Here is a 26,501-nt window from a genome sequence, read left to right on the forward strand (position 1 = left end):
TCTTTCCTTCTTCCTCCCAGCATTCTGTTTAGTTTTCCCCTTCTAGCCAAGTTCTGTCCTACTAAAGGCGCAAAGCAGTTTCTTTATTCATTAATGGTAATCAGAGCATACAGAAGAAAATCCCACATCACACATGTGTTCATGTTCATGTGCAGGCATGTAGGCATGCATGTGTTAGTCTTTGCATTCCACCTTGCTTAATTCAGTGTTTCTGGTTTACAGCCTGGTATAGCAGGCTAGCTTACCCACAACCTTCCAAGAATATTCCTATCTCTATCTCCCATCTCACTGGAGGAGAGTGTGAACTATAGACACCTGATACCATATCTGGATTTTATGTTTATTCTGAGAATTTCCACTCAAGTCCACTTGTTTGTGTGATAAGCACTTTACTGACTGCCATATCCCCAACTGAAACTTCTTTATTTTTAAAATTTTCAAAGAAAAATAAGACAAATCAAAACCCTAAATATGTGACTATGGATGTATAAGTAAAACAAAAGAAATCATTAAAATTAAGTTCCATTTTCTACTATTAAAACCATAACTTTTAGAGCTAGTAAGGAATTGATACTTACTTTACCAGGTGAGAAAGGAAAAAAACAATGAAACAAAAGCATGCATACCCTTCAGCGTGTCCGAGTGGAAAGTGGACAGCAAAGAGTAGACTTCCAACCTCTTCTAAAATCAAAATGTCTCACAGCTGAAGCACGATTAATAAAAACTCAGAGATAGAAATTGGGGTTCAACCTAAAGGTCAGAAAAGCAAAAGAGCCAGCCACTAGCTCTTATCTCTACCTCAGTCTGAAATGGTGATCCTGCCTCCAGGAATCTCAGAATTAGACTGAGACTAAGATGTCTCCTCCCATTTTGTTATCCTCTCTAGTTCTGGGATTAAGGGCGTGCATCACTACCACCTGGTTTCTATGGCAAACTAATGTGGCTACGGGCATTAAAGGTGTATGTTATTATGGCTACTGGGATTAAAGGTGTGTGCCATTGCTGCCTGATCTGCAGGGCTGGCCAATGTGGCTGTTTTACTTTTCTGATCCTCAGGCAAGTTTCAGTTAATAAACTACAAATGAAATGCCACTACAACAGTGATGGCAGTGTGATAAAAACTCTCCTTATATAATGTTGCTGGCAGTGCAAACTGGCAAGTCATTTAAAACGCAATTAGTAACATTACCTTTAACTATGATCATAACAATGTCCACAATTTTTAGCTTAATAACCACTCTTTTCAAAGGCATTTTTAGAAATAACATAAATTATAGAAAAAGCTAACCAGACTAAGACCCACTGACCTATTTATGTGGAATTCACCTAGGCACATTCTTTGTAACATATTTTGAGTTAGTTATATTTCTATAGTAGAGATGATGGAATTTTCTGGCAAAGAAAGTATAGAATATAGTATAGAATAGTGAGGCCAGAATAGACCACAGATTTAAAAACCTGATCTTATCTCCTAAATCTACATTTTCTCTTCTGTAACAATATCTTTCAACATACATGTCTGCATATAGTAAAAACTTTTTGTGTGTTTCTTATTATAGTATACATACTCAACAAGAAATCTACCATCCTAACAAAACTAACAATAGGTTATTTGGATGTGTGCCTGCATGCACATGCTGTTGGAGGTGGAACCTAGAACCCAAAACTCAACTGTGCCACTGAGCTAAGATTCCAGTCTATCAGTTATTGAAAACAGCACTAAACTAAAATAACCATATATACAGAAATGCCATCTATTATAAATATTCTAAACTCCAGAAACTTAGAGACAATTAGTGTATGTATTATCAAATTCCATAAACTAGAGCATAAAATATTTATGGGAAAAATAATTAGAAAATATACACATTATAAATTGGTTTATTAGGATAATATGAATGCAGGTAGATATCTTTCAACAATATTCTGAATAGGGCTTTGTTTTTCTTAAAAATACACACCATTTGGGCTACAGAGATGGCTCAGCAATTAAGAGCCCTTGCTACTCTTGCAGAGGACATGGGTTTATTCCCCGGTACCCATACATGGTGGCTAGTTATCTGTTACAAAACTCCAATTCCTGGGGATCCAATTCCCATTACTGGTATTTAATAACAACAGTTTTGCACATAGTGCATGTACATACACATAGACAAAACTCAAACAAGAATATATATATGTATATACTTATACACAAAAAAAATTAAAACTATGAAGAAAACATTACAGCTAGAGAGATAATTTGGTGGTTAACAGCACACACTGCTCTTAAAGAGGATTTGAGTTCAGTTCCCAGCACCCTCATCGGATGGCTCACAACCACCTCTAACTCTAGCTAGCTCCAGCGGATCCAATGACCTCTTTTAGCCTACATAAGCATTGCACTCACATACCTAAATCCACGTTCAGATACATAAATTACAACTTTTAAATACTATTTATAAAAGATTCAATCGTAAAGAAATTAAAATGGCAATACACAAAGTACAGAGAAATACAGTTTAAAAGCAAGAAAAGGAGATACTAAAGACTACATTTGAGTTCCAACTTCAGTATAGTATAATTTGAGGTTGGATATTATGATATCCAGCTGTGTTTATCAAAAAATTGGACTGTAATTTTTTGTTTTTGTGTCTTCATATGGTTTTGGATCGGTGTAATACTGACTTACTGAACACATTTGGTAGTGTTCCTTCACTCTCTTTTTTGTGGAACAAGTTATGAAGAATTTGTATGAGGTCTTCATTGAAAGTTTGATAGAATTCAACAATGAATGTCTCTGGTCCTGGGTGTTTCTTTCACAGAATGCTTTTGATTATAACTCTGAGCTCATTGACTATAGTGGGTCTGCAATATCTTCTGGCTTTTATTTGGTATGCATTTAGAAATTTTATTTTTTCAAGATTTTCCAGCTCTTTAGACTAACAATTTTCATAGTAATTTCTAATTAATATTCTGTATTTTATTGGAATATTTGGTGAATCACACTCTAATCACAAAATAAATTTGTGTCTTTTCCCTCTTTCTTTTTCGTCAGAAAGCAGAGTCTATTCTGAAACCTTTTTGAATAAGTTTTTTTTTTTTTTTTTGGTTTTTCGAGACAGGGTTTCTCTCAGGCTGGTCTCGAACTCACAGAGATCCGCCTGCCTCTGCCTCCCAAGTGCTGGGATTAAAGGCGTGCGCCACCATCGCCTGGCTAAAGAATTTTTTTATTTATTTATTTATTTTATTTTTTCGAGACAGGGTTTCTCCATAGCTTTTGGTTCCTATCCTGGAACTAGCTCAAAGGCGTGTGCCACCACCGCCCGTGCATAAGTTTTTAAGAAGTTAACACCCTGCAAGCATGGTAGGACATGCATTTAATCCTAGGACTTAGGGCTCAGAGGCAGAGAGATCACTATGAACTTGAAGCCAGCCTGTTCTACATAGCAAGTTCTAGGGCAGCCAAAGCTATATCACACTTTGTTTTCCCTGCTTCTCTGTTTTGCTCAAGTGCACCAGAAGAACTAAGATGATAGGCATGTATTATCAAGTCTGGTGTGAATATCTTACTTTGAACTGTATTCTTCGTGACACATCAAAAACCTGCTTCCTCAATGTGAGCAAATGTAGTGTGTTATTCACAAAATAAAACAGAGCTACACATGACAACCATCCAGGGGTACCCATGGTGCCTCGATGGAAAGCTGCTTTCATCTTCCTCTTTGTGCCAGCCCTACTTCCCGCAACTCCAGGAATAGTTTTCTCTTTGTGCCAGTACAAAGTGTGAAGGGTGGGGAAGGAAGCCAATATTCCAAAGAATATGAAATATTTCAATAACTTCCATATGACTGACTTGTTCATTCTGACTCTCTACCTTCCCTCCTTCACCCCCAATCTTGAGAAATAAAAGCTCTAGTCACACAGAACAGTGATAATATGAATTTTACATCAATGTCTACCACACAAAACTTTATTTACATGAGAAGAAAAAGTGACTCAAAGAAAAAAATGGTAACAAATGATAGCAGACACATAGTACACTTGAAAGTTTTAAATCTATGATGATTTCTTATTAATAAAGAAACTGCCTAGACCCATTTGATAGGCCAACCCTTAGGTAGGCGGAGAAAACAGAACAGAATGCTGGGAGAAAGAAGCTGAATCAGGAGTCGCCATGATTCTCCCACTCCAGGCAGACGCAGGTTAAGATCATTCCTGGTAAGCCAGCTCGTGGGTTACACACATTATTAGAAATGGGCTAGTCCAGGTGCGAGAGTTAGCCGAGAAAAGGCTAGATATAATGGGCCAAGCGGTGTTTAAAAGAATACAGTTTCCGTGTAATTATTTTGGGTAAAGCTAGCCGGGTGGCGGGACACAGCCCGCCGCTCCTATTTCAACACTATGAGGCAATACTCTGAACAAATGAGCACTGGTTTAGACCCAGAAGGCACAGGAACAAGTCTCTGTTATTCAGGTGTAGGAGCTGTGCTAAAGATGTATCAACTGGCATTCAACTGCTCATCACCAGTTGTTCTTGGCATTTTGACTAGTTGTCGCTTTCTGTAATAGTCTCCAACTGCTGCAAGGGAGCATTTTTGAAGAGGTGCAAGAAGTTCACTTACTTACTGTGTTTCTATCTTTGCGCTTTCCTTGTAGTGGTTCCTTGTCAAAGTATATACTCTTATTGAGGTTGCTGCAGACTAGAAATTAAGAAACATGTCCAATCTTTTCTTTTAGGTGTGTGTGTGTTCATATGTGGCTAAGTGTGCATATGTTCACTTAAGTATGAAGGCAATAAGTCAACCTCAGTTGTCATACCTCAAGTGCTGCCCAACTTGTATTTTTGAGACAAAAGTCTCTCAGGGATACCCGAGACTCACTGAATCAGCTACGCTGGTTGGCTACTGAGCCAGAGGGATCCTCCTGTCACTGCCTCCCCAGCACTGGGATAGCATCACATATCACCACATCCAGTTTTTTTATGTGGGTACTTGGGAACAGAACTCAGGTTCTCAAGCTTATGTGGCAAGCATTTTATCTACTGAAGTATCATCCCAAGACTCCTCCAATTCTTTTTTATACACCTAGATATTTATAACCATTATATTCTTTGTAATTTTTCACATCTTTAGATTTTACTTTGTAATATGACTATCAGTAAACTATCTTATGTTTATCAACTATAGATTAGAAAGGATTTTTTAGCGAGGTTTTCAATATTGGGGCATCCTAATAAGGGAGTGATAAAGCTGATGCATAAAGCAAGGAAATCATGTAAGAGGAGCAGAAAGATTTGAGGAGCCACAGGAATAGAACATCTGCTGTAAGACAGCATCTCTTATATAGGACAGGGAAGATACACCCATAGAGTCTCAACAATATAGCTGCCTAAATATGGCTAGACCTGAACAATGACAGCATACCTTACATGCTAATGTGGATGAGAGAAATTTCATAAGGCTCTACCCCTGCATAAAAAGCAGGGCAATTAATGACTACTAAGAAAGAGAGAATCAGTCTTATTCAGGGAGGAGTGTCCCCTACAGGCTAAGTAATCCCAAACTGTCATACACACACATGCAACAATAAATTGGCTCAACAGGCTATATTTATACATACATATATTTATGTGACAATAATAGTGAAATGAGAGGTTATAAACATAATAGGAAGGGAAACATAGGAGGAATTGAAACTGGGAGAGGAAGGAGTGAAAATGATGTTAAATACAATACTCACACATAAACCTCCATCCCATTTTTTCAATTTAAAGAAAGCAGAAGCAATTACTTGCCATATATAACTCCTTGTTAATGCCAAGGTACTTTCCGTTTCCACATCCAACATCTGCCACTACAGAACCACTTGGCAAAGCTTTCAGGAACTCCGCGATGCGCGGCCATGGTCTGTGTCTTGTGCTGCTGAAGTGTCTTGCAATCAAATCATAGACACGATGAACATGCTCTTGTTCCAGCTGGCATGCTTCTTTACTGCTCTCTGGAAGGGAAGGAAGTGTGGCCTTCCTCTGTCTGTCACAGACTGAGGAGTAACCTAAATGAGAAGAAAAACACTCTGTATCCAGCTGTGGTGGAACATGCCTATAACCCCACCACCATAGAATCTGAGCAGCAGGACCACCATTAATTTGAGGGCACACTGTACTACAAAGTGAGGTCCACACTGTCTAGGCTTATAGAGTGAGACCTATCTCAATCACTCACTCACTCAATCAATCAATAATAAAAAATTAGATAAATAATGAATTAAAATATATTTATGAAATAATAAGTAAAGCAATGTTAAATTTTTATGCAAAAGACTAGGGTATCAAATAAAATCAATATATGGAACAGGATTGAGGGGTAGTTAAAGGCTGCCAGGGGAAGAGGTATCATTTTCTTCAGTTACGTAGTCACGGATAAGTTGTCCATGGTCCAGAAAATAATTCTACACCACATTCAAGTAAGCAATTCTAATTAAAATCAATGGGTCAGGAAACAAAACTCAACACAAAATAAGTAAGGAGTTAGGGATTTGTTGGTAGGAAGAGAGTCAGTAGGAGAAGAGTAATGGTGAGTGAAAATGACTGAAATTTAAGACACATGAACAAAACTGTCAAAGAATAAAGAGGAGGAAAGAAAAGGAGGGAAAATCTGCAAACAGAATAAAAAGACCCAGAGAAATGCTTTTAGTGTTTCATTTATAAATAATAACCATCCACAACGATGACACATTTGCATAAGAAACCTAGCTTCTCTGGCCAAATTTTTAAGTAGCTGGAGAATAGGAGCTTTGCTTTAGTTTCTATACCTTATAAGGCTGCCAGTAGTGTAAGACTTATCAAATACCAAACATATTTTAAAGTATCACATTTTATAAACTCATTTACAGTGTTAGCAAAATTAGCAAAAACTCATTTTCAGCCTCACAGAGTAATTTCAAGTTTTTTAAAACAGGATTATCATTCTTTAAGATTTATTTTCATTTCATGTGTTTGTGTGTCTGTGTGCATACGCCATGTGGAAGGGGAGTGCCTGTGGAGGCCAGAGGTATCAGATCCTTTGGAGCTGGAGTGACAGTCTGACAACATAGGCACTGGGAAGAAGAAAACTCGGGTCCTCTGGAAGATCTACAGCTGAACCATCTCTCCAGCCCTGAGATAAGAGTTTTCATTTATATATTTTTTAAGATTGCAGCTAAATAAAATGGCTATTGTTACAAGCTATCCTGAATTGAAACACCTGTGATGTAAAAAGCATTCTCTGATTACTGTCATTACAAATTAGCATTTATAAAGTAAATTAATTTTCTGCTGATTTCAAGAAATATAGAGAACAACATACTTATATAAACAAATCAGAACAGCATCCTGTCGTGCAGTTCTTCTCAGATCCTTACAGGTTTTCAAACTGACTAAATTACACTCACTACCCCAGAGTCACTCACACAAGCAATCTGTCATCTCCAAGTTCTCTGTTGAGATTAAAAAAGAAAAATGAAAGGCCTGAGAAGACTTGCCAACAAAAATCATTTCTCCATAAGAAATTTTTTATTGCCTTACAATCCCAACACTCTTAGCTACTACTTCAAAAAGTAAAGCATTTTCTTGGCACTCAAGGATGCTAAAGGACCAAATATCGGGTAAATTAATGATGAAATATAGCCTCTGCCTTCAAAGAATATAAACTCTGATGGAGGCAGCTCAGAGAAGTGCTACCGAAGCCTAACACATGCGGAGTACAGCAGATATTCCTGGAGAAGTTAAGAAAAACCTCTCCTAAGTATCGACGCCTTTAAAGGGTTTCCATACCCCATTTATTCTGATGCAGAATAGATGAAATTAGAGACTTACTACAATTACAGGGCACACGTCTCACTTTCCTAAACGTAAATGATGTTCGAATTCCCCGCTTGCTTAAAGTCAAGTCTCCGATGTCACTGGTGATTATTCCACCTTTGAACTGCTCAGATGCTTGGACAGTATCAAATTTTCTGGGTGTAATTCTGAAGACAATAAGTAAAATAACTTACTTGGCATTATAGTGACAACATTTAGGGAATACAACAAGTGTTGGGATTAACATGTTTCAAATACATGACATTCTACAAATTACAATGCACTTGAAAAAGAATATACATATAGCAGGTTGGAATTTTGTTATTTTTTTTTCCAGAATAAACATCAAAAGGTTGGTTCCTTATGCTGGCATGCTTATTTCAATTTATCCTCCCCTTCACCAAAGATCTTAACAAGCAAATAGTTGGTATACCATTTGTTTGTTTCCTCTATCACACTCTTCCCCATATCCGACAACCTACACCCTTTTCTCCATCTCTTTCTACAGCATGCAAATGCACACTCACAGTCAGTCACTTTGGGGGTAATGAATGTCAATGGCAACCTTCAAATATAATGTTAATACTTATTTTTCTTCCTCCTAATAATATAAAAAAGAACATATAACCCTTACATCAGCTTTAAATTAAATATTAGTATGACTTAGAATTCAAACTTTCATATATAACTACTGTTAACATTTAAGGACATAATATACCTTCAATAAAAAAAGTGTGATCAAAATAGTATCTGAGAAATGTTATGAAATAATCTTTTGTATACTGTGAAAATGTGTCACTCTGAATAGTTTAATAAAAAGCTGAATGGCCTAGGCAGGATTTCCAGGAAGAGAGGATGCTGGGAAGAAGGGGAGATGCCAGGAGATTCGGAGCAAGAAAGGGTAATACAGAGTAAAAGTAACTGAACCACATAAAAGAATATGGATTAAAAGATATAGATTAATACAAGTTATAAGAGCTAATTAGAAACAAGCCTAAGCTATTGGCCAACCTTTTATAATTAATAATAGTTTCTGTGTCATTCCTGGGGAGCCGACAGTCCCGATGAAAAGGTCTGACTACAAAGAAGCTTTAGTATTTCCAAGAAGAGTTGTTTCACAAACTATATGCAAAATAACTCCTTATTTTGCACTTACTATAATGTCATTATTCTTAAAAGCTTAAGAATGAGTGACAACACAAAGAGCCTGAACCCCAAAAGAAAACCTGCTTATTTTCAAAATTCCAAGAATACTTGAGAAAACTGATTAGATTGCATTTCAGTGCAAATATTATAATGGTTATGAAAAAGAATCAAAATCAGGCCATTTATTTTTTATGACTCAAACTTAAGACAGTTATTCTTTGTTCCCCTAAACTCAATTCTCAGAGTGGCTCCCAGTGTTGCAACAGAACATCAGCTGCAGCTTCCCCTCGCCACTGTCCACACCTCCTGTGGATCTCAAAACCTCACCTTGTCTTTTTCCTCTTTGTTATGTCCCAACCTCCACCTCTAGCAAACACTCAGTTCAATGACAGGAAAAGCCTGAAAGAAGACAAGGTACCAGGTAGGCTGGCTGCCCAGGGAGGGACCTTCTCCATTGTCTCTGTTCCCCAACCTAATTCTCAGGGTAGCCCCCAGGGCTGCAACAGAACACCAGCTGCAGCTTGCCTCCCCAGCCTCCATCCATGTATCTGATGACTCCCACAGACCGTCCATCCCTCCATGGCCTCCCCTCCCCATTTCTTCTCTGTGTCCCAGCCCCCAAATTGGGCACGTAACCTCTACTTGGGAAGACACCCCTACTCAACCACAGGCCATACCTGCCCGAAGACCAACCCTGAAAACACAAGTGGATACCCCATGCTCCACACACCACCAGAACACCAGGAAGGCTGCCAACAGATGTTCTGCAACTTCTTGCTTCCCCAGACCCACTCCCCAGGGTCATCCACAGCTCTGTAACAGAATATAAGATGCAGCCTTGCCTTGCCCCGTCCATACCTCCTGTGGGACTCATGGTCCATCCCCCTCTAGGCTACTCTCCCACTTTGATTCTGTATCCCATCCCCATCTTGGGCACCACCACTTGCTCAACCACAGGCTATGACTGCCAAATGACCAGGTAGACTGCTCCTGAATTTTCTCCATTCTCTTTGTTCCCTCAGACCCAATATTTAGGGTCATTCCTAGCACTGAAACAGACTATCTCCCCCTGGCTTCCTTTTCCCCCAGTCTCCAACACCAGCAAGCATTCCCATGAACACACAAGTCAAGGAGGCCAGGAAAAGGCAAAACAGTCAACATACAACCCAACAAAGGCAAACCTAGACTTAAAATCACCTCAATCCCAGATGCCTAGATGCCAACACAAAAACACATTTCACAACAGCAAGGGAAATACGTCTCTGCCAAAGCCCACCTATCCTACTACATAAGGGCCTGAGTATTCCAACATAGCTAAAGCACAAGATAAAGACCGTGAAACCAATTATATGAATGGCAGAGGTCCTTAAAGAAGAGAGTACAGGGAGAAATAGCAGGAATGAGGGGGTCAACTGGGGTTTGAGTGGAAATGCAACTTCCTGGAATCTGTGTGGGTGACCCTAGTGAGGACTCCTAGCAACAGAGGTTATGGAGTCTGAACTGACCATCTTTGTAGCCAGGCAAGGTTTTTAGTGGTGGGACTGGGTTGCATTTAGTTGTGCTGTTGGCCGAAGGGGTGCTGAGGAGATTCCTAAATAACCTAAGCTGATACGAGGCCAGAAGATCATTCTGTGAAACTGAAAGTGCCATTTCTTAGTACAACATCTATACAGCTCGCTGAATGTGAGAGACTGAGCTCCTCTCTAAATTCTACATCTGCATCTATATCTATATGTACAGTGAAGAAACCATGGAGCTTTCACCCTTCTGTTATAGTCAGTTTAGTTCAAGAAGATATTCTGCATGCTCTGGAAAGAGAAAAATGAAGCCAACCCTATTGGAGGAGAGAGCCACTTGTTTGTCCCTAGCTACTTAGCCCAAAAATAATCACACAGAGACTATATTGTTAAATGACTGCTTGGCCCATTAGCTCTAGCTTCTTATTGGTTAACTCTTAAATACAAATTTAACCCATCTCTATTAATCTGTGTATCGCCACGTGGCTGTGGCTTACTGGCTAAAGTTACGGCACCTGTCTCTGGCAGTGTGTGGGGGGGGTACATGGCTTCTCCCGATTCCACCTCCTTTCTCCCAGCATTCAGCATTGTTTTCCCTGCCTACCTCTATTCCCTGCGCAGGCCCAAAATACTTTCTTTATTAACCAATGGTATTCCCAGCATACAGAGGGGAATCCCACATAACCAACCCAGCTACAAAACCTTCAACCTACAATTTGTCCCGCTTGAAAGATGTGAAGGAGCAATTATGGCAAAGAACTCGTGAGAGTGGCCAACCAATATTTTAACCTGAGTCTCACATCACAGAAGGAAGCTATTACCTACACTGCCTAGATGGCCAGGAACAAAATATAACTGTCAAGAAAAAAATAATAAAATGATTCCTAATGATATTCGGATCTGTTCATAGATAGGTGTCTTGTACCCTCATCATCAGAGATGCTTCCTCCAGCAGCAGATGGAATGGGTACAGAGACCCATGGCCAGATATTATGTGGGTGAGAGAGACAATTTAAATTGGAGGTCTCTACCAGGTCCCCCCCCCCTCAGAAATCTGGGAAACCTGCAGAAGAGGGGAAGGTAAGAATAAGAGGAGATGGAGGGCACCAGAACACAGCCCACTGAATCAACTAAGTAGGGTTCACATGGTATGGTGGTTTGAATAGGAATGGCTCCCACAGACTCATATGTTTGACTACTTGGTTCATATAGGGAGTGGTGCTATTAGGAGATATGGTCTTGTTGGAATAGGTGTGGCTTTGTTAGAGGAAGTGTGTGACTAGGGGGTCTGCTTTGAGGTCTCAAAAGCTCAAGTCAGGTAATCTCACTAGCACCATGTCTGCCTGAATGCTACCATGCTTTTCACCATGACATTAATGTACTAAACCTCTGAACTGTAAGCCTACCCTAATTAAACGTTTTCCTTTGTAAGGCCTTCCAAGGTCATGGCGTTTCTTAAGCGCAATAGAAACCTTAACTAAGACACACGTGCTCACAGAAACTCAAGTAGTAGGCACATGGTCTGGATGAGTCTGTACCAAGTTCTCTGAATACAGGTTACGTTTGTTAGCTTAGTGTTTTTGTGGGACTCCTAACAGTGGGAGTAGGTGTATCGCCGACTCTTTTGCCTGCTTTTGGGACTCTTTTCCTTTTATTGGGCTACCTTGTCCAGACTCAATATATAGGTATTTGCTTTGACTTATTTTATCATGTTTTGTCCTGTTTGTCATCTCTCAGAGGTCTGCTCTTTTCTGAAAAGGAAACAGACTAAAAGTATGGATCTGGGGAGATGAGGTAGAAGAGAGCTGGGAAGCATGGAGGGTATGGAAACTGGCCACAATATACTGTACAAGAGAAGAATCTATTTTCAATAAATAAATGAAAGCATAGGACAGGTTATTAATAACATGATCATTACCTTGAATATTTGAAATGTGTGAGTTAAAATTTATAAGCAGATCAGAATTCATAAAAAATCATGCAATATTTTATTTTATATATATATACTTTTTCTTACACACATAAATTCTAGCAGTATAATGTACTGACCTCAAACAACCATAGATACATTTCTACCAAAACAAAGAAAAAGTTAACTTTCAGATGATTAAGCAAAAGCAATGATGACAATAAGTGAGAAAAAGTAAGATGCAGCAAAGTATTCACAACTGAGAACTATAGGTTTGCTCTATTACACTTAAACTTTTTCTTTAAATTTAAAATCTTTTTAGAATAAAAAGGCAGAGCCGGGCGGTGGTGGCACACGCCTTTAATCCCAGCACTCGGGAGGCAGAGGCAGGCGGATCTCTGTGAGTTCGAGACCAGCCTGGTCTACAAGAGCTAGTTCCAGGACAGGCTCCAAAAACCACAGAGAAACCCTGTCTCGAAAAACCACAAAAAAAAAAAAAAGAAAGAAAAAAAAAAAGAATAAAAAGGCAGTACATTAAAAAGAAAACAAAACAAAGAAACAAAATCTCTGCATACATCCTAGGTGGTTTGTACCCAAATAATTTGATGTGCAGGCACAGGACATGGCTTCAGCAGTTCAACAGAAAAGAATAAGAAATCTTAGAAAACAGAAAGTTTCCCATCAGTCACCAAGGTTACCACAATACATACCCATGAGTCCAAAGGTATCTAGATTCTCCTGTCATCACCAGCAAACTCCGACGAGGTAACATAACTTGTACAGTGACACCCTCTGGGTGCTTAAAATCCATAACAATCTTAGAGCAAAGACAAATGTTGAAAGGTTATCACCAAGAAAAGAAGGGTTAATACTGAGTCTAGTGTCATACATTCCAGAAATTAAGGATGGTTCATTAATGCTGACCATATTTCTAGGTTAACAGCTAAGTAAAGCTAAAACTTCCTCTAACACAATAAGGACAGGTGACCCAGTGGGGTGACAAACTTTTATATTGAAATATGAGGTGAAGTTCAGGAATCCACATTTCTAAGAACATCCCAGGAAACTCTAAGGCAGGTAGTAAGAGGACCACAGCATGTGAAGCACTAAGGCAGTGCCACACAGGATTCTGTAGCCAAAGCACTCTCCTAGTCAGGCTGAAAAGCTTGTTTGCAACTACTTTTAGATTAAAGACAATCAGCAACAAAAAAGAGAAGTATAAATTTGCAAATTTTGCAAATAACCCTAACTGCCGCGCTTGCATCCTGACCACAGTACCCTGTTCCACTCACCCTCAGGAAGCATCTGGTGCCCAGACTGAGACAGATAAAGTTTGTGGGCAATGTCAACGTTTTTATGGTATTTCTGGGAAATTTAAGGGAATTGACAATTGTGGCCCAGGTCTGATCTAATATGCTTATGTTATGTCCAATCATTTTGTATCCCATACCCACTATGCTAATGTTGTGGTTTTTGCATATAAAATTTTTCTGGAATTGCTGTTCGGGGTGCTCTATCTCTTTGGAGACTAGAGACACCCAGTGGCGCCCTCGCTAATAAACCCTCTTGCTTCTTGCATCTGCTGGACTGGTTAATTGAGTCACGGGGCTTCTCCCTCTTGGGCCTACACCCAAGTGGGTGAGGGTCTTTCAAGGCTCTTTGGATTCTGAGTTATGTTTAAGAGTCAGTTAACATCTCTCTTCCCTAGTTTTCTTAACCCTCACAGACTGCTGCATGAATTACATAATAACGGATATGGAACATTGAGAAAAGTAGCAGATTTTTATTACCCATGGAATGCTAATAAGTAATGATCTAATGGAAAAATAATTATTAGATTCCAAATCTTAGTTAACCTCTGTGGTACTCTGACAGTAATAAAACACATTAAATACTAAAAGATGTCCAAGAAAACAGTATAACTTTCTCTGATGTACATTCAAATATTCTAAATGGCCCTGCAAAAAAATACAATACTCAAGAAGAGCTGGGCGGTGGTGGCGCACGCCTTTAATCCCAGCACTCGGGAGGCAGAGACAGGCGGATCTCTGTGAGTTTGAGACCAGCCTGGTCTATAAGAGCTAGTTCCAGGACAGGCTCCAAAGCCACAGAGAAACCCTGTCTCGAAAAACCCAAAAAAAAAAAAAAAAAAAAAAAAAAGAAAACAATACTCAAGAAGATATTCTGTCTTAGGAACCCACCAAATACTAGAAACAGCAGCAGTTGATGAACAGAAATTTGAAGGGCATAGCGCAGAACTGAGAACAGTATTTTTTGAGTGAACAAATCAATCTATTTCAAAAATAAATGTGAGCTGGGCAGTGGTAGTGCATGCCTTTAATCTCAGCACTTAGGAGGCAGAGGCAGGCAGATCTTTGAGGCCAACCTGGTGTACAGAACAAGTTTCAGGAGAGCCAAGGCAACACAGAGAAACCCTATGTTTTAGTTTGGGTTTTTACTGCTGTAGAGAGACACCATAGCCGTGGAAATTCTTATAAAGAAAACATTTAATGAGGGTAGCTTGCTTATAGCTTCAGAGGTTCAGTCCATGATCATTATGTGGGGAGCATCATAATATCTGCAAGCAAGCAATAGGAAGTCAACTGACTATCACTGAGGAAAGCTTAAGCAAAAGAGAACTCAAAGCACCCCCCTCACAGTGACACACTTCCTCCAACAAGGTCACACCTCCTAATAGTGCTACTCCCTTTGGGAGGCATTTTCTGTCAAACTGTCTCAAACAATAAAAAAATTTTAAAAATTAAAATTAAAAAAGAACTGTTTTAGGCTGGAGAGATAGATGCCTCAGTGGTTAAGAGTACTGGTCACTCTTCCAGAGATCCTGAGTTCAATTCTCAACAACCATATGGTAGCTCACAGTCATCTACAGTGGTATCTAAGCCCCCTTTCTGGCATAAAAGTGTAAATTCAGATACAAAACTCATATACATTAAATAAGTAAATAAAGTAAATGTGATCAGAAAATATAAGTAGGATAAAGGAATTTAGCCTGTATCCTCCTTGAAGGTGACTACATCACAGTAGCTGGAAAAAAAGTTAAATAAATGTGATTAACTATCACTGCTATTTAGAATAATAATACTGGATCTAACTAGATAATATATAAATACTATCTGTAAATAATAACTAGACAAGTTTACATTTATTTCTTTTTTGTATCAATCTAAGTATAGTAAAGTGACAGTATTTAATTTTCTACAAACTTTCCCAAAAGTTTACAAATACTTTCATTTAGTCATATTCTTTTTTTATCTTTTTTTTTTTTTTTTTTTTTTTTTTTTTGGTTTTTCGAGACAGGGTTTCTCTGTGGCTTTGGAGCCTGTCCTGGAACTAGCTCTGTAGACCAGGCTGGTCTTGAACTCACAGAGATCATCCTGCCTCAGCACACCTGAAAGCTCTAGAAAAAAAGAAGCAGACTCAACTAGGAATAGAAGACTGGAAATAATCAAACTGAGGGCTGAAATCAACAAAATAGAAACACAGAAAACAATCCAAAGAATCAATGAAACAAAAAGTTGGTTTTTGGAGAAAATCAATAAGATCGACAAACCCCTATACAAACTATTTAAACGACAGAGAGAGAACACGCAAATAAATAAGATCAGAAATGAAAAGGGGGACATAACCACAGACACAGAGGAAATTCAGAGAATCATTAGATCTTACTACAAAAGCCTGTATGCCACAAAAATGGAAAAGAAATGGACATTTTTTTAGATAAGTACCATATACCAAAGTTAAACCAAGACCAGGTGAACAATCTAAATAGACCTGTTAGTCGAGAAAAATTAGAAGCTGTTATCAAAAACCTCCCTTCCAAAAAAACCCCAAGACCAGATGGTTTCAATGCAGAATTCTACCAGAACTTCCAAGAAGACCTAATACCTATACTCCTTAATGTATTTCACAATATAGAAACAGAAGAGTCATTGCCAAATTCCTTTTATGAAGCCACAGTTACTCTGATACCAAAACTGCACAAAGACCCAACCAAGAAAGAGAATTACAGGACTATCTCACTCATGAATATCGCCGCAAAAATTCTCAATAAAATACTGGCAAACCAAATCCAAGAACACATTAGAAAAATTATCCATTATGATCAAGTAGGCTTCATCCCAGAGATGCAGGGCTGGTTCAACATACGAAAATCTATCAATCCACCATATAAATAAACTGAAAGAAAAAAAAACATATGATCATTTCATTAGATGCTGAAAAAGCATTCGACAAAATTCAACACCCCTTTATGATAAAGGTCTTGAGGAGATTAGGGATACAAGGGTCCTACCTAAATATAATAAAAGCTATTTACAGCAAGCCGACACCTAACATTAAATAAACGGAGAAAAACTCAAAGCCATCCCACTAAAATCAGGAACAAGACAAGGATGTCCACTTTCTCCATACCTCTTCAATATAGTGCTTGAAGTTCTAGCAATAGCAATAAGACAACATAAGGGGATCAAGGGGATTCGCATTGGAAAGGAAAAAGTTAAGCTTTCGTTATTTGCAGATGATATGATAGTATACATAAGCGACCCCAAAAACTCTACCAAAGAACTCCTACAGCTGATAAACACCTTTAGTAATGTGGCAGGATACAAGATCAACTCCAAAAAATCAGTTACCTTCCTATACACTAAGGATAAGGAAGCAGAGAGGGAAATCAGAGAAGTATCACCTTTCACGATAGCCACAAATAGCATAAAATATCTTGGGGTAACTCTGACCAAGGAAGTGAAAGATCTATTTGACAAGAACTTTAAGGCTTTGAAGAAAGAAATTGAAGAGGATACCAGAAAATGGAAGGATCTCCCTTGCTCTTGGATTGGGAGGATCAACAGAGTAAAAATGGCAATTCTACCAAAAGCAATCTATAGATTCAATGCAGTCCCCATCAAAATTCTTCACAGATCTGGAGAAGACAATAATCAACTTTATATGGAAAAACAAAAAACCCAGGATAGCCAAAACAATCTTATACAATAAAGGATCGTCCAGAGGCATTACCATCCCTGACTTCAAACTCTATTACAGAGCTACAGTATTGAAAACAGCTTGGTATTGGCATAAAAACAGAGAAGTCGACCAATGGAATCGAATAGAAGACCCGGACTTTAACCCTCAATCCTATGAACACCTGATTTTCGACAAAGGAGCTAAAAGTTAATAATGGAAGAAAGAAAGCATCTTCAACAAATTGTGCTGGCAAAACTGGATGTCAATCTGTAGAAGAATGAAAATAGATCCATATCTATCACCATGCACAAAACTCAAGTCCAAATGGATCAAAGACCTCAATATCAGTCCGAACACACTGAACCTGATAGAAGAGAAAGTGGGAAGTTCTCTAAAACACATGGGCACAGGAGACCACTTCCTACGTATAACCCCAGCAGCACAGACATTAAGGGCCTCATTGAATAAATGGGTCCTCGTGAGACTGAGAAGCTTCTGTAAAGCAAAGGACACTGTCACTAAGACAAAAAGGCAACCCACTGACTGGGAGAAGATCTTCACCAATCCCGCAACTGACAAAGGTCTGATCTCCAAAATATATAAAGAACCCAAGAAACTAGACTGTAAAAGGCTAATCAACCCAATTATAAAATGGGGCACTGAGCTGAACAGAGAACTCTCAACAGAAGAAGTTCAAATGGCCAAAAGACACTTAAGGTCATGCTCAACCTCCTTAGCGATCAGGGAAATGCAAATCAAGACAACTTTAAGATACCATCTTACACCTGTCAGAATGGCTAAAATAAAAAACAATGATAGCCTTTGCTGGAGAGATTGTGGAGAAAGGGGTACACTCATCCATTGCGGGTGGGAATGCAAACTTGTGCAACCACTTTGGAAAGCAGTGTGGCGGTTTCTCAGGAAATTCGGGATCCACCTACTCCTGGACCCAGCAATACCACTCTTGAGAATATACCCAAGAGATGCCTGATCATATGACAAAAGCATTTGTTCAATTATGTTCATAGCAGTATTATTTGTAATAGCCAGAACCTGGAAACAACCTAGATGTCCTTCAATGGAAGAATGGATGAAGAAAGTATGAAATATATACATATTAGAGTACTACTCAGCAGTAAAAAACAAGGACTTCTTGAATTTTGCATGCAAATGGATGGAAATAGAAAACACTATCCTGAGTAAGGTAAGCCAGACCCAAAAAGAGGAACATGGGATGTACTCACTCATATTTGGTTTCTAGCCATAAATAAAGGACATTGAGCCTATAATTTGTGATCCTAGAGAAGCTAAATAAGAAGGAGAACCCAAAGAAAAACATATAATCATCCTCCTGGATATTAACCTTCATCAGGTGATGAAAGGAGACAGAGACAGAGTCCCACATTGGAGCACAGAACTACAACCCCAAGGTCCAAATCAGGAGCAGAAGGAGAGAGAGAGCAGGAGCAAGGAACTCAGGACTGCGAGGGGTGCACCCACACACTGAGACAATGGGGATGTTCTATTGGGAACTCACCAAGGCCAGCTGGACTGTGTCTGAAAAAACATGGGACAAAACCAGACTCGCTGAACATAGCAGACAATGAGGACTACTGAGAAGTCAAGAACAATGGCACCGGGTTTTGATCCTACTGCACGTACTGGCTTTGTGGGAGCCTAGGCTGTTTGGATGTTCACCTTACTAGACCTGGAAGAAGGTGGGAGGTCCTTGGACTCCCCACAGGGCAGGGTACCTGGTCTGCTCTTTGGGCTGATGAGAGAGGGGCACTTGATTGGGGGAGGGGGAGGGATATGGGAGGCAGTGGCAGGGAAGAGACAGAAATCATTAATAAATAAATAATAATAAAAACAAAAGAAAAAGAAATAAGAGACTAACAAATGTCATGATACAAATGGTCTTAACAGACATCTATAAAACATTTTGCCCAAATACAAAATAATATACCTTTTTCTCAGTACCTCATGGAACCTTCTTTAAAATTGACCCATACTCAGTAACAAAGCAAACCTCAACAGATACAAAAATGTTGGAGTACGCTCCCCGCGTATCTTATCAGATCACCATTGCTTAAAGTTAGATTTCAACAACACTAATTGTAGAATATACTCATGGAAATTGAACAATGCTCAACCCCTGGGTCAAGAAAGAAATTAAAGACTTTCTAGTATTCAACGAAAATTAATGTACAACACACCAAAGCCTATGGAACACTATGAAAGCAGTGCTAAGAGGAAAGTTCATATCACTAAGTGCCTACATAAAGAAAATGAAGAAATTTCACACTAATGACTTAACAGCACAGGTGAAAGCTCTAGAACAAAACAAAGCAGACTCGCTCAGCAGGAATAGACAACAAGAAATAATCAAGTTGAAGGCTGAAATCACTAAAATACGAAGAAAGAAAGCAAAACAAAGAATCAATGAAACAAATGGCTGGTTCTTTGAGGAAATCAACAAGACAGACAAACACTCATCCAAACTAACCAAAAGGCAGAAAGAGAATATCTAAATTAGCAAAATCAGAAATAAAACAGGGGCCATAGCAAAGATACTGATAAATCCAAAGACTCATTAGGTCATACTTCAAAAACCTGTATTCCACAAAATTGGAAAATCTAGAAGCAGTGGACAATATTCTGGACAGGTACCACATAGAAAAATTAAATCAAGACAAGATAAACAATTTAAATAGACCTGTAACCCCTAAGAAAATAGGAGTCATCAAAAGCCTCCCAACCAAAAACAGTCCAGACCTAGATTACTTCAGAGCAAAATTCTACAAGAACTTCAAAGAGCTTAATAATATCTGTACTACTCAAATTGTTTCACACAACAGAAACAGAAGGAACATTGTCAAACTCATTTTACGAAGCTACTGTAACCCTGATACCCAACCACACAAAGACTCAACCAAGAAAGGTAAATACTCAATAAAATATTAGCAAACCAAATCCAAGAACAAATAAAAAAAATCATCCACCATGATCAAGTTGGCTTCATCCCAGAGATGCAGGGATGGTTCAACATATGAATATCTGTCAGTGTATTCCACCATATAATAAACTGAAAGAAAAAAAACCAACACGATTATCTCATTAGATGCTTAGACAAAATCTAACACCCCTTCATGATAAATAATTTGGAGAGGTCAGGGATACAAGGAATATACCAAAACATAATAATGACATTATACAGCAACCTGACATCCATCATCAAATCAAATGGAAAGGATCTCAAAGTGATTCCATTAAAATCTGGAACAAGAAGAGGCTGTCCACTCTTTCCCTATCTATGCAATACACTACTCAAAGTTCTAGCTAGAGCAATAGGACAATTAAAGGAGTTCAAGGGGTTAAAAACTGGAAAGGAAGAAGTCAAACTTTCACTATTTGCAGAGGATATGATAGTTCACATAAGTAACCCCAAAATGTCTATGAGGGAACTTCTACAGCTAATAAACACCTTCAGTAATGTAGCAGGATGCAAGATCAACTCAAAAAAATCAGTAGCCCTCCTATATACAAATAATAAAAGGGCAGAAAAAGAAATCAGAGAAACATCACTCTTTACAATAAATAGCCACAAACAACATAAAATATCTTGGGGTGATATCAAGATATCAAAGAAGTAGGAGACTAGTATGAAAAAAACTTTAAGTCTTTGAAGAAAGAAACTGAAGAAGATATCAGAAAATGGAAAGATTTCCCATGCTCCTGGATAGGTAGAGTCAATAATAAAAATGGCAATCTTAAAAAAGCAATCTACAGATTCAATAAAATCTCCATCAAAATCTCAACACAATCCTTCAGAGACCTCAAAAGAACAGCACTCAACTCCATATGGAAAAACAAAAAACTCATGATAGCCAAAACAATCCTGTACAAGAAACAAACTTCTGGAGGCATCAACAACCCTGAGTTCAAGCTCTACTATAGAGCTATAATAATGAAACCAGCTTGATATTGTCAAAACAGACATGTGGACCAATGGAATTTGCTTTAGCCAGCGCAGCCTGGATAGCCAAGACTAGCGGGATTGAGACATGGAGGCTTCTTTTCAGGTGGAAGAACAGCAACCTTTATTTTGCCCAGCAACCTTTTATACCTCTAATCCATCTGTGGAGACCCACTGGCCAGAAAGAACACAAACATCCTTGTCAATTACAGACCACAAGGAAGTTCCGCTGTCAGTCAGGGGGAGTGAGGGCAGCTGGATCCCAAAGGAATTGAATCGAAGATCTTGGTATTAATCCATACACCTATGAACACCTGATTTTTGACAAAGAAACTAAAATTTTACGATGAAAAAAGAAAAGCACCTTCAACAAATGGTGCTGGCATAACTGGATGTCAGCATGTAGAAGAAGGCAAATAGATCCATATCTATCCCCATGCACAAGTCCAAAAGGATCACACACCTTAAGAAAATGCTCGGCACTGAACCTGATAGAAAAGATAGCGGGAAGTAGACTTCAATGCATGGGCACAGGAGACCACTTCCTATATATAACATCAATAGCACACACTCAGAGATCAACAATCAATAAACGGAACAACCTGAAACAGAGAAGCTTCTATAAGGCAAAGGACACAGTCAATAAGACAAAATGGCAGCCTATAGAATGGGAAAAGATCTTAACCAACTCCACATTGGATAGAAGACTGATCTCCAAAATACACAAAGAACACAAGAAACTAAACATTAAAATACCAAATCATCTAATAAAAATGGGGTACATATCTAAACAGAAGAATCTCATATGGCGAAAAGACACTTAAGGAATTGCTCAACATACTTAGCAAACAGGGAAATATAAATAGAAATGACTCTGAGATACCATGTTACACCTGTCAGAATGGCTAAGATCAAAAACAGAAATGATAGTTATGCTGGAGAGGATGTGGAGTAAGCAAGCAGAACACTCCTTCATTGCTGGTGGAAGGACAAACTTGTACAGCAATTTTGAAAATCAGTACGGCAGTTTCTCAGAAAATTTGGAATCAATGTACCTCAAGATTCAGCAATACCACTCTTGGGCATATACTCAAAAGATGCACACTCATACCACAAGGATATTTGCTCAAACGTGCTCATAGGAGCCTTATTCTTAAGAGTCAGAACCTAAAAACATCCGAGATGTATGTCAACAGAACAGATAAAGAAAATGTGGTACATTTACACAAGGAGTACTACTCAGTGGTAAAAAACAATAAAACTTGCAGTGCAAAGGCAGTGGTAAAAAACAATGAAATTTGCATGCAAATGCATGGAACTATAAAAAAAAATTCTGGTTTTTTTTGGGTTTTTTGTTTTGTTTTGTTTTTGTTTTTGTTTTTTTCGAGACAGGGTTTCTCTGTAGCTTGTTCCTGTCCCGGAACTAGCTCTTTGTAGACCAGGCTGGCCTCGAACTCCCAGAGATCCGCCTGCCTCTGCCTCCCGAGTGCTGGGATTAAAGGCGTGCGCCATTCTGAATGAGGTAACCCAGACCCAGAAAAATAAACATTTTATATACTCACTCATGAGTGGATATTAGATGTAAAGCAAAGGATAACCAGTCTGTAGTCCACAACCCCAAAGAAGCTGGGTAACAAGGAGGACCCTAAGAAAGACATACATGGATCCCCCTGGGAAGGGGAAATAGACAAGTTCTCCTGAGAAAATGGGGAGCGTGCAGGGTGTGTTAGGGGGGGAGTAGACAGGAAGGGCAAAAAGGGAGGAGGAGGGAGAAGGGGAGGGAGGGAAGAGGAAAACAGGAGGGAATAGGATGGTGGAGACTGGTGAAGGGCAGAGAGGGAGAGCAATGAAAAAGATATCTTGATTGTGGGAGCCATTATGGGTTTAGCATGAAAGCTGGCACCAGGCAAATTCCCAGAAATCCTCAAGGATGACCCGAGCCAAGACTCTAAGTAATAGTGGAGATGGTGCCTGAACAGGCCTTCCACTGTAATCTGTAATCAGATTGATCAATACCTGAGTTATAGAACCTTCAACCAGCAACTGATGAAAGAAGAAAAAGGAGACGAGTCAAAGAGAAGGCGGAGCAATAATATGAGCAAAGGGGTTCAACACCATAATGGGGATACAAAGAGAAACAGCTGACCTGAGCTAGAGGGAGCTCACTGACTCTGGACTGATAGTAGGGGAACCTATATAGTAACAAACTAGGTCCTGTGAATGTGGGTGACAATTGTTTGGATTGGGCAGTCTGTGGGGCCACTAGCTTTGGCTGTGGGATTAAGATTTATCCCTAGTGCTTGAACTGGTCTTTTGGAGCCCAGTCTTTTTGCCAGGATACCTTGCTCAGCCTAAATACGGGAGGAGGGCATTGGTTCTGCCTCAAAGCTACATGTCAGACTTTGTTGATTCACCATGGGAATCTTTACCCAGTCTGATAGGGATGGGGTGGGGGGAAGATGAAGGGAGCAGGAGGAGGGAGAAAGTAGTAACTGGGATAGGTATGTAAAATGAGAAAAGACAGTTTAAAAAAATAATTAATTAAAGTTAGAAAGAAAGAAAGAAAGAAAGAAAGAAAGAAAGAAAGAAAGAAAGAAAGAAAGAAAGAAAGAAAGAAAGAGAAAGAAAGGAGGGAGGGAGGGAGGGAGGGAGGGAGGGAGGGAGGGAGGGAGGGAGGGAGGGAGCCACAAGCAGACAGGTTCCAACGGTACACTACTAGAAATTATAGGAAATTTCTTAAAACAACTGTGGATGCCTGCTGTGCCAAGGGTAAGAAAACTTGCACCCAGGTCATGGGTATAAGGACTTCCTTTACTGCCAAAAAAAAAATAAAGGTTTCAAGCAAAGACCCCTAGTAGACAAGCCTTGATGAGTCTTTACCTAAATGGAAGGCTCCAAGTTTGAAAACTATTTTAACAAGATTAACTCATTCCTACCATAATCTTTTGGTCAGGAAAACAATTTTAATAACCCCACTTGATAAGTAAAATAAAAGTTCAGATTTAGAACCCTACTTTAAATAGCAGGATAATCTGAAATGCTAATTTTGAAATTTTCAAAATCTCAAAATTTTACTTCCCCTCAAACTATCTTTTAAGGTAAAATCTGTGCCTGTAATAACTATAACTCATATCTTTCCTAGCTATTACATAGAAAGTTCTAACAAAAAACTTAATCATTCCACTAGCAGATGAAAAGCACATCTCCAGAGACAAGATTTCAGTTAGAAAAAATACAAGATTCCCCTCTCTTACATCATTTATTTTGTTTTTTTGTTTTTTGGTGTTTTTTTTTTTTTTTTGGATTTTCGAGACAGGGTTTCTCTGTGGCTTTGGAGCCTGTCCTGGAACTAGCTCTGTAGACCAGGCTGGCCTCGAACTCACAGAGATCCGCCTGCCTCTGCCTCCCAAGTGCTGGGATTAAAGGCGTGTGCCACCACCGCCCGGCTCTTACATCATTTAATTAAGTACTTCTAGTGTTTAATTTCATATTTCCTTGGAAGGGAGGCAAATTTCTCCAGGAGAAAAGAAGCAAATAAATTCCTACCTTTGACATTTCTTCTTGCTTACAGTTTCCCAGGACAGCAACAAAGCTAGCTCACTTGTCCCTGCCCTCTCTTCAATCTTTTTCAGAACTAACCAGTATGTATAATCTAACATGCTCCTTCCGGTCTAATGTTACAGGGCCAGCCTTTTCCTCTAAACAGTCAGTGCAAATAAGAACAACGCATTTCTATAACTCAGGGGTGAAGAGTGAAATGGCCATAGACCTACAATGAAGTCTGCCATCACTTTTCTCACTAGGGAGCTGATGACATGCTGATCTCACTTGTCATTTTTTTTTTTTAATTTCTCAGCTTTGGGAAGAAAACTCAAGAATGTTACTCACTGATCTTTAAAACTACAAGTAACAATGGGCAACATAGAAAACGAACTGTTTTTTCTCCCATGCTCATTAATTCTAAAACCTTCTATACAAAAACTACATATGTAAGTGATAAGATCATTTACTATATCAAATAAATCATATTGGTTTTTTAATCACAGCAATAAGATGATCAGAAGAATACAGCAAAGGTTAAGAAGCCAGAATACTTAAGCTATAGAGATGGGAACTGTACAGATATAAGGGGAAAGAGACAAAAGGAGGAAGAGGGGAGGAGGAAAGGAGGGTGAGAGGCAAATAGTACTTGCCTTCAGGAGAGACATCAGATTTCGAATAACCCCTAGTCAGATGCTCTCATATTTTAAAAATTACTTTGGATTTTTTTTTTTAATTTCTGTCTGAAAGTCCATTTGAAACTTGTATATACTATAAGTGTTACATCTCTGAGAGGAAAGGTATTCTGGCAGTAGAAAGATAAGGAATACCAAAGTCATATCACCCAACAAACCTAACACAAAATAATTTTTGGAAAAGACACAAGAGGGTGTTTGTCTCTGCTTGGAAGAAAAGCAGCAAAAACTGAACAGGACATCAGCTTTATATAGGGTTTTGGGGGGGGAGGAAGACCTCTCCAGGGTGGCCTGATCTTAAGGCAAGTTCAGAAATTGCTGTAATTCTCTGGCCTGATCTTGGGGGCAAACTCATGAATTAATGGAATTTTGTGACCTGATCACATGCCTTTTTTTTTCCCCCTGTAGGGTAGAGCTCAGCCACCTGCATCTCCAGACAGAAATGGCCATTAAAACTGTAAGAGTAGTCTTGAGGGACAGGGCCCGGGCCACATGCCTCAAGGGGCTAGACCTGGCTATCAGAGTAGTCGGGGCCTGGTCCCTCATTCATTGAGGGGCTTATATTCACCATATTAAAGCATGGCTCTGCATGTATAGCAGCTTAAGCAAAGTGCAAGAGAAATCAATCCCTGAATAAACATGGGCCTTTACTTTACCTGGAGGGGCAGATATTACCCTCTGCTAACATTTCTGAAAGCCCTGACTCAAGTTACCCAAGAATAAAGGTCTACCATGTGGCCGGTGTGGAGGCTCAGGCTTTTAATCCTAGCACTCAGGAGGCAGAGGCTGGTGGATCTTTGTGAGTTCCAGGCCAGTCTGGTCTACATAAGGAGATCAAAACCAAAAAGATTACATCTAAAGCAACAACAGCCAAATAAATAAATGAGTAGTTTATGTATTTGTATTTCAGTTCTGT

At 39.1% G+C, this 26,501-nt stretch overlaps 1 protein-coding gene across 6 annotated transcripts in view; it reads right to left on the minus strand.

Moving 5' to 3' along the window:
• The window catches only part of Alkbh8 (alkB homolog 8, tRNA methyltransferase), a 49,265-nt gene that overhangs the window by 11,008 nt on the left and 11,756 nt on the right, over positions 1-26,501 (minus strand). For all 6 annotated transcript variants that reach the window (XM_075966909.1, XM_075966906.1, XM_075966908.1 and 3 more), the window contains 3 exons: positions 13,102-13,208; positions 7,835-7,986; positions 5,777-6,033 (listed from right to left, as the gene is read on the minus strand). In XM_075966909.1, the coding sequence (XP_075823024.1) occupies positions 5,777-6,033; positions 7,835-7,986; positions 13,102-13,208 (516 nt within the window). The remainder of the gene's footprint in view (positions 1-5,776; positions 6,034-7,834; positions 7,987-13,101; positions 13,209-26,501) is intronic.

This window comes from Microtus pennsylvanicus, chromosome 3 (genome assembly GCF_037038515.1).
Source record: "Microtus pennsylvanicus isolate mMicPen1 chromosome 3, mMicPen1.hap1, whole genome shotgun sequence".
Taxonomy (NCBI): Eukaryota; Metazoa; Chordata; class Mammalia; order Rodentia; family Cricetidae; genus Microtus; species Microtus pennsylvanicus.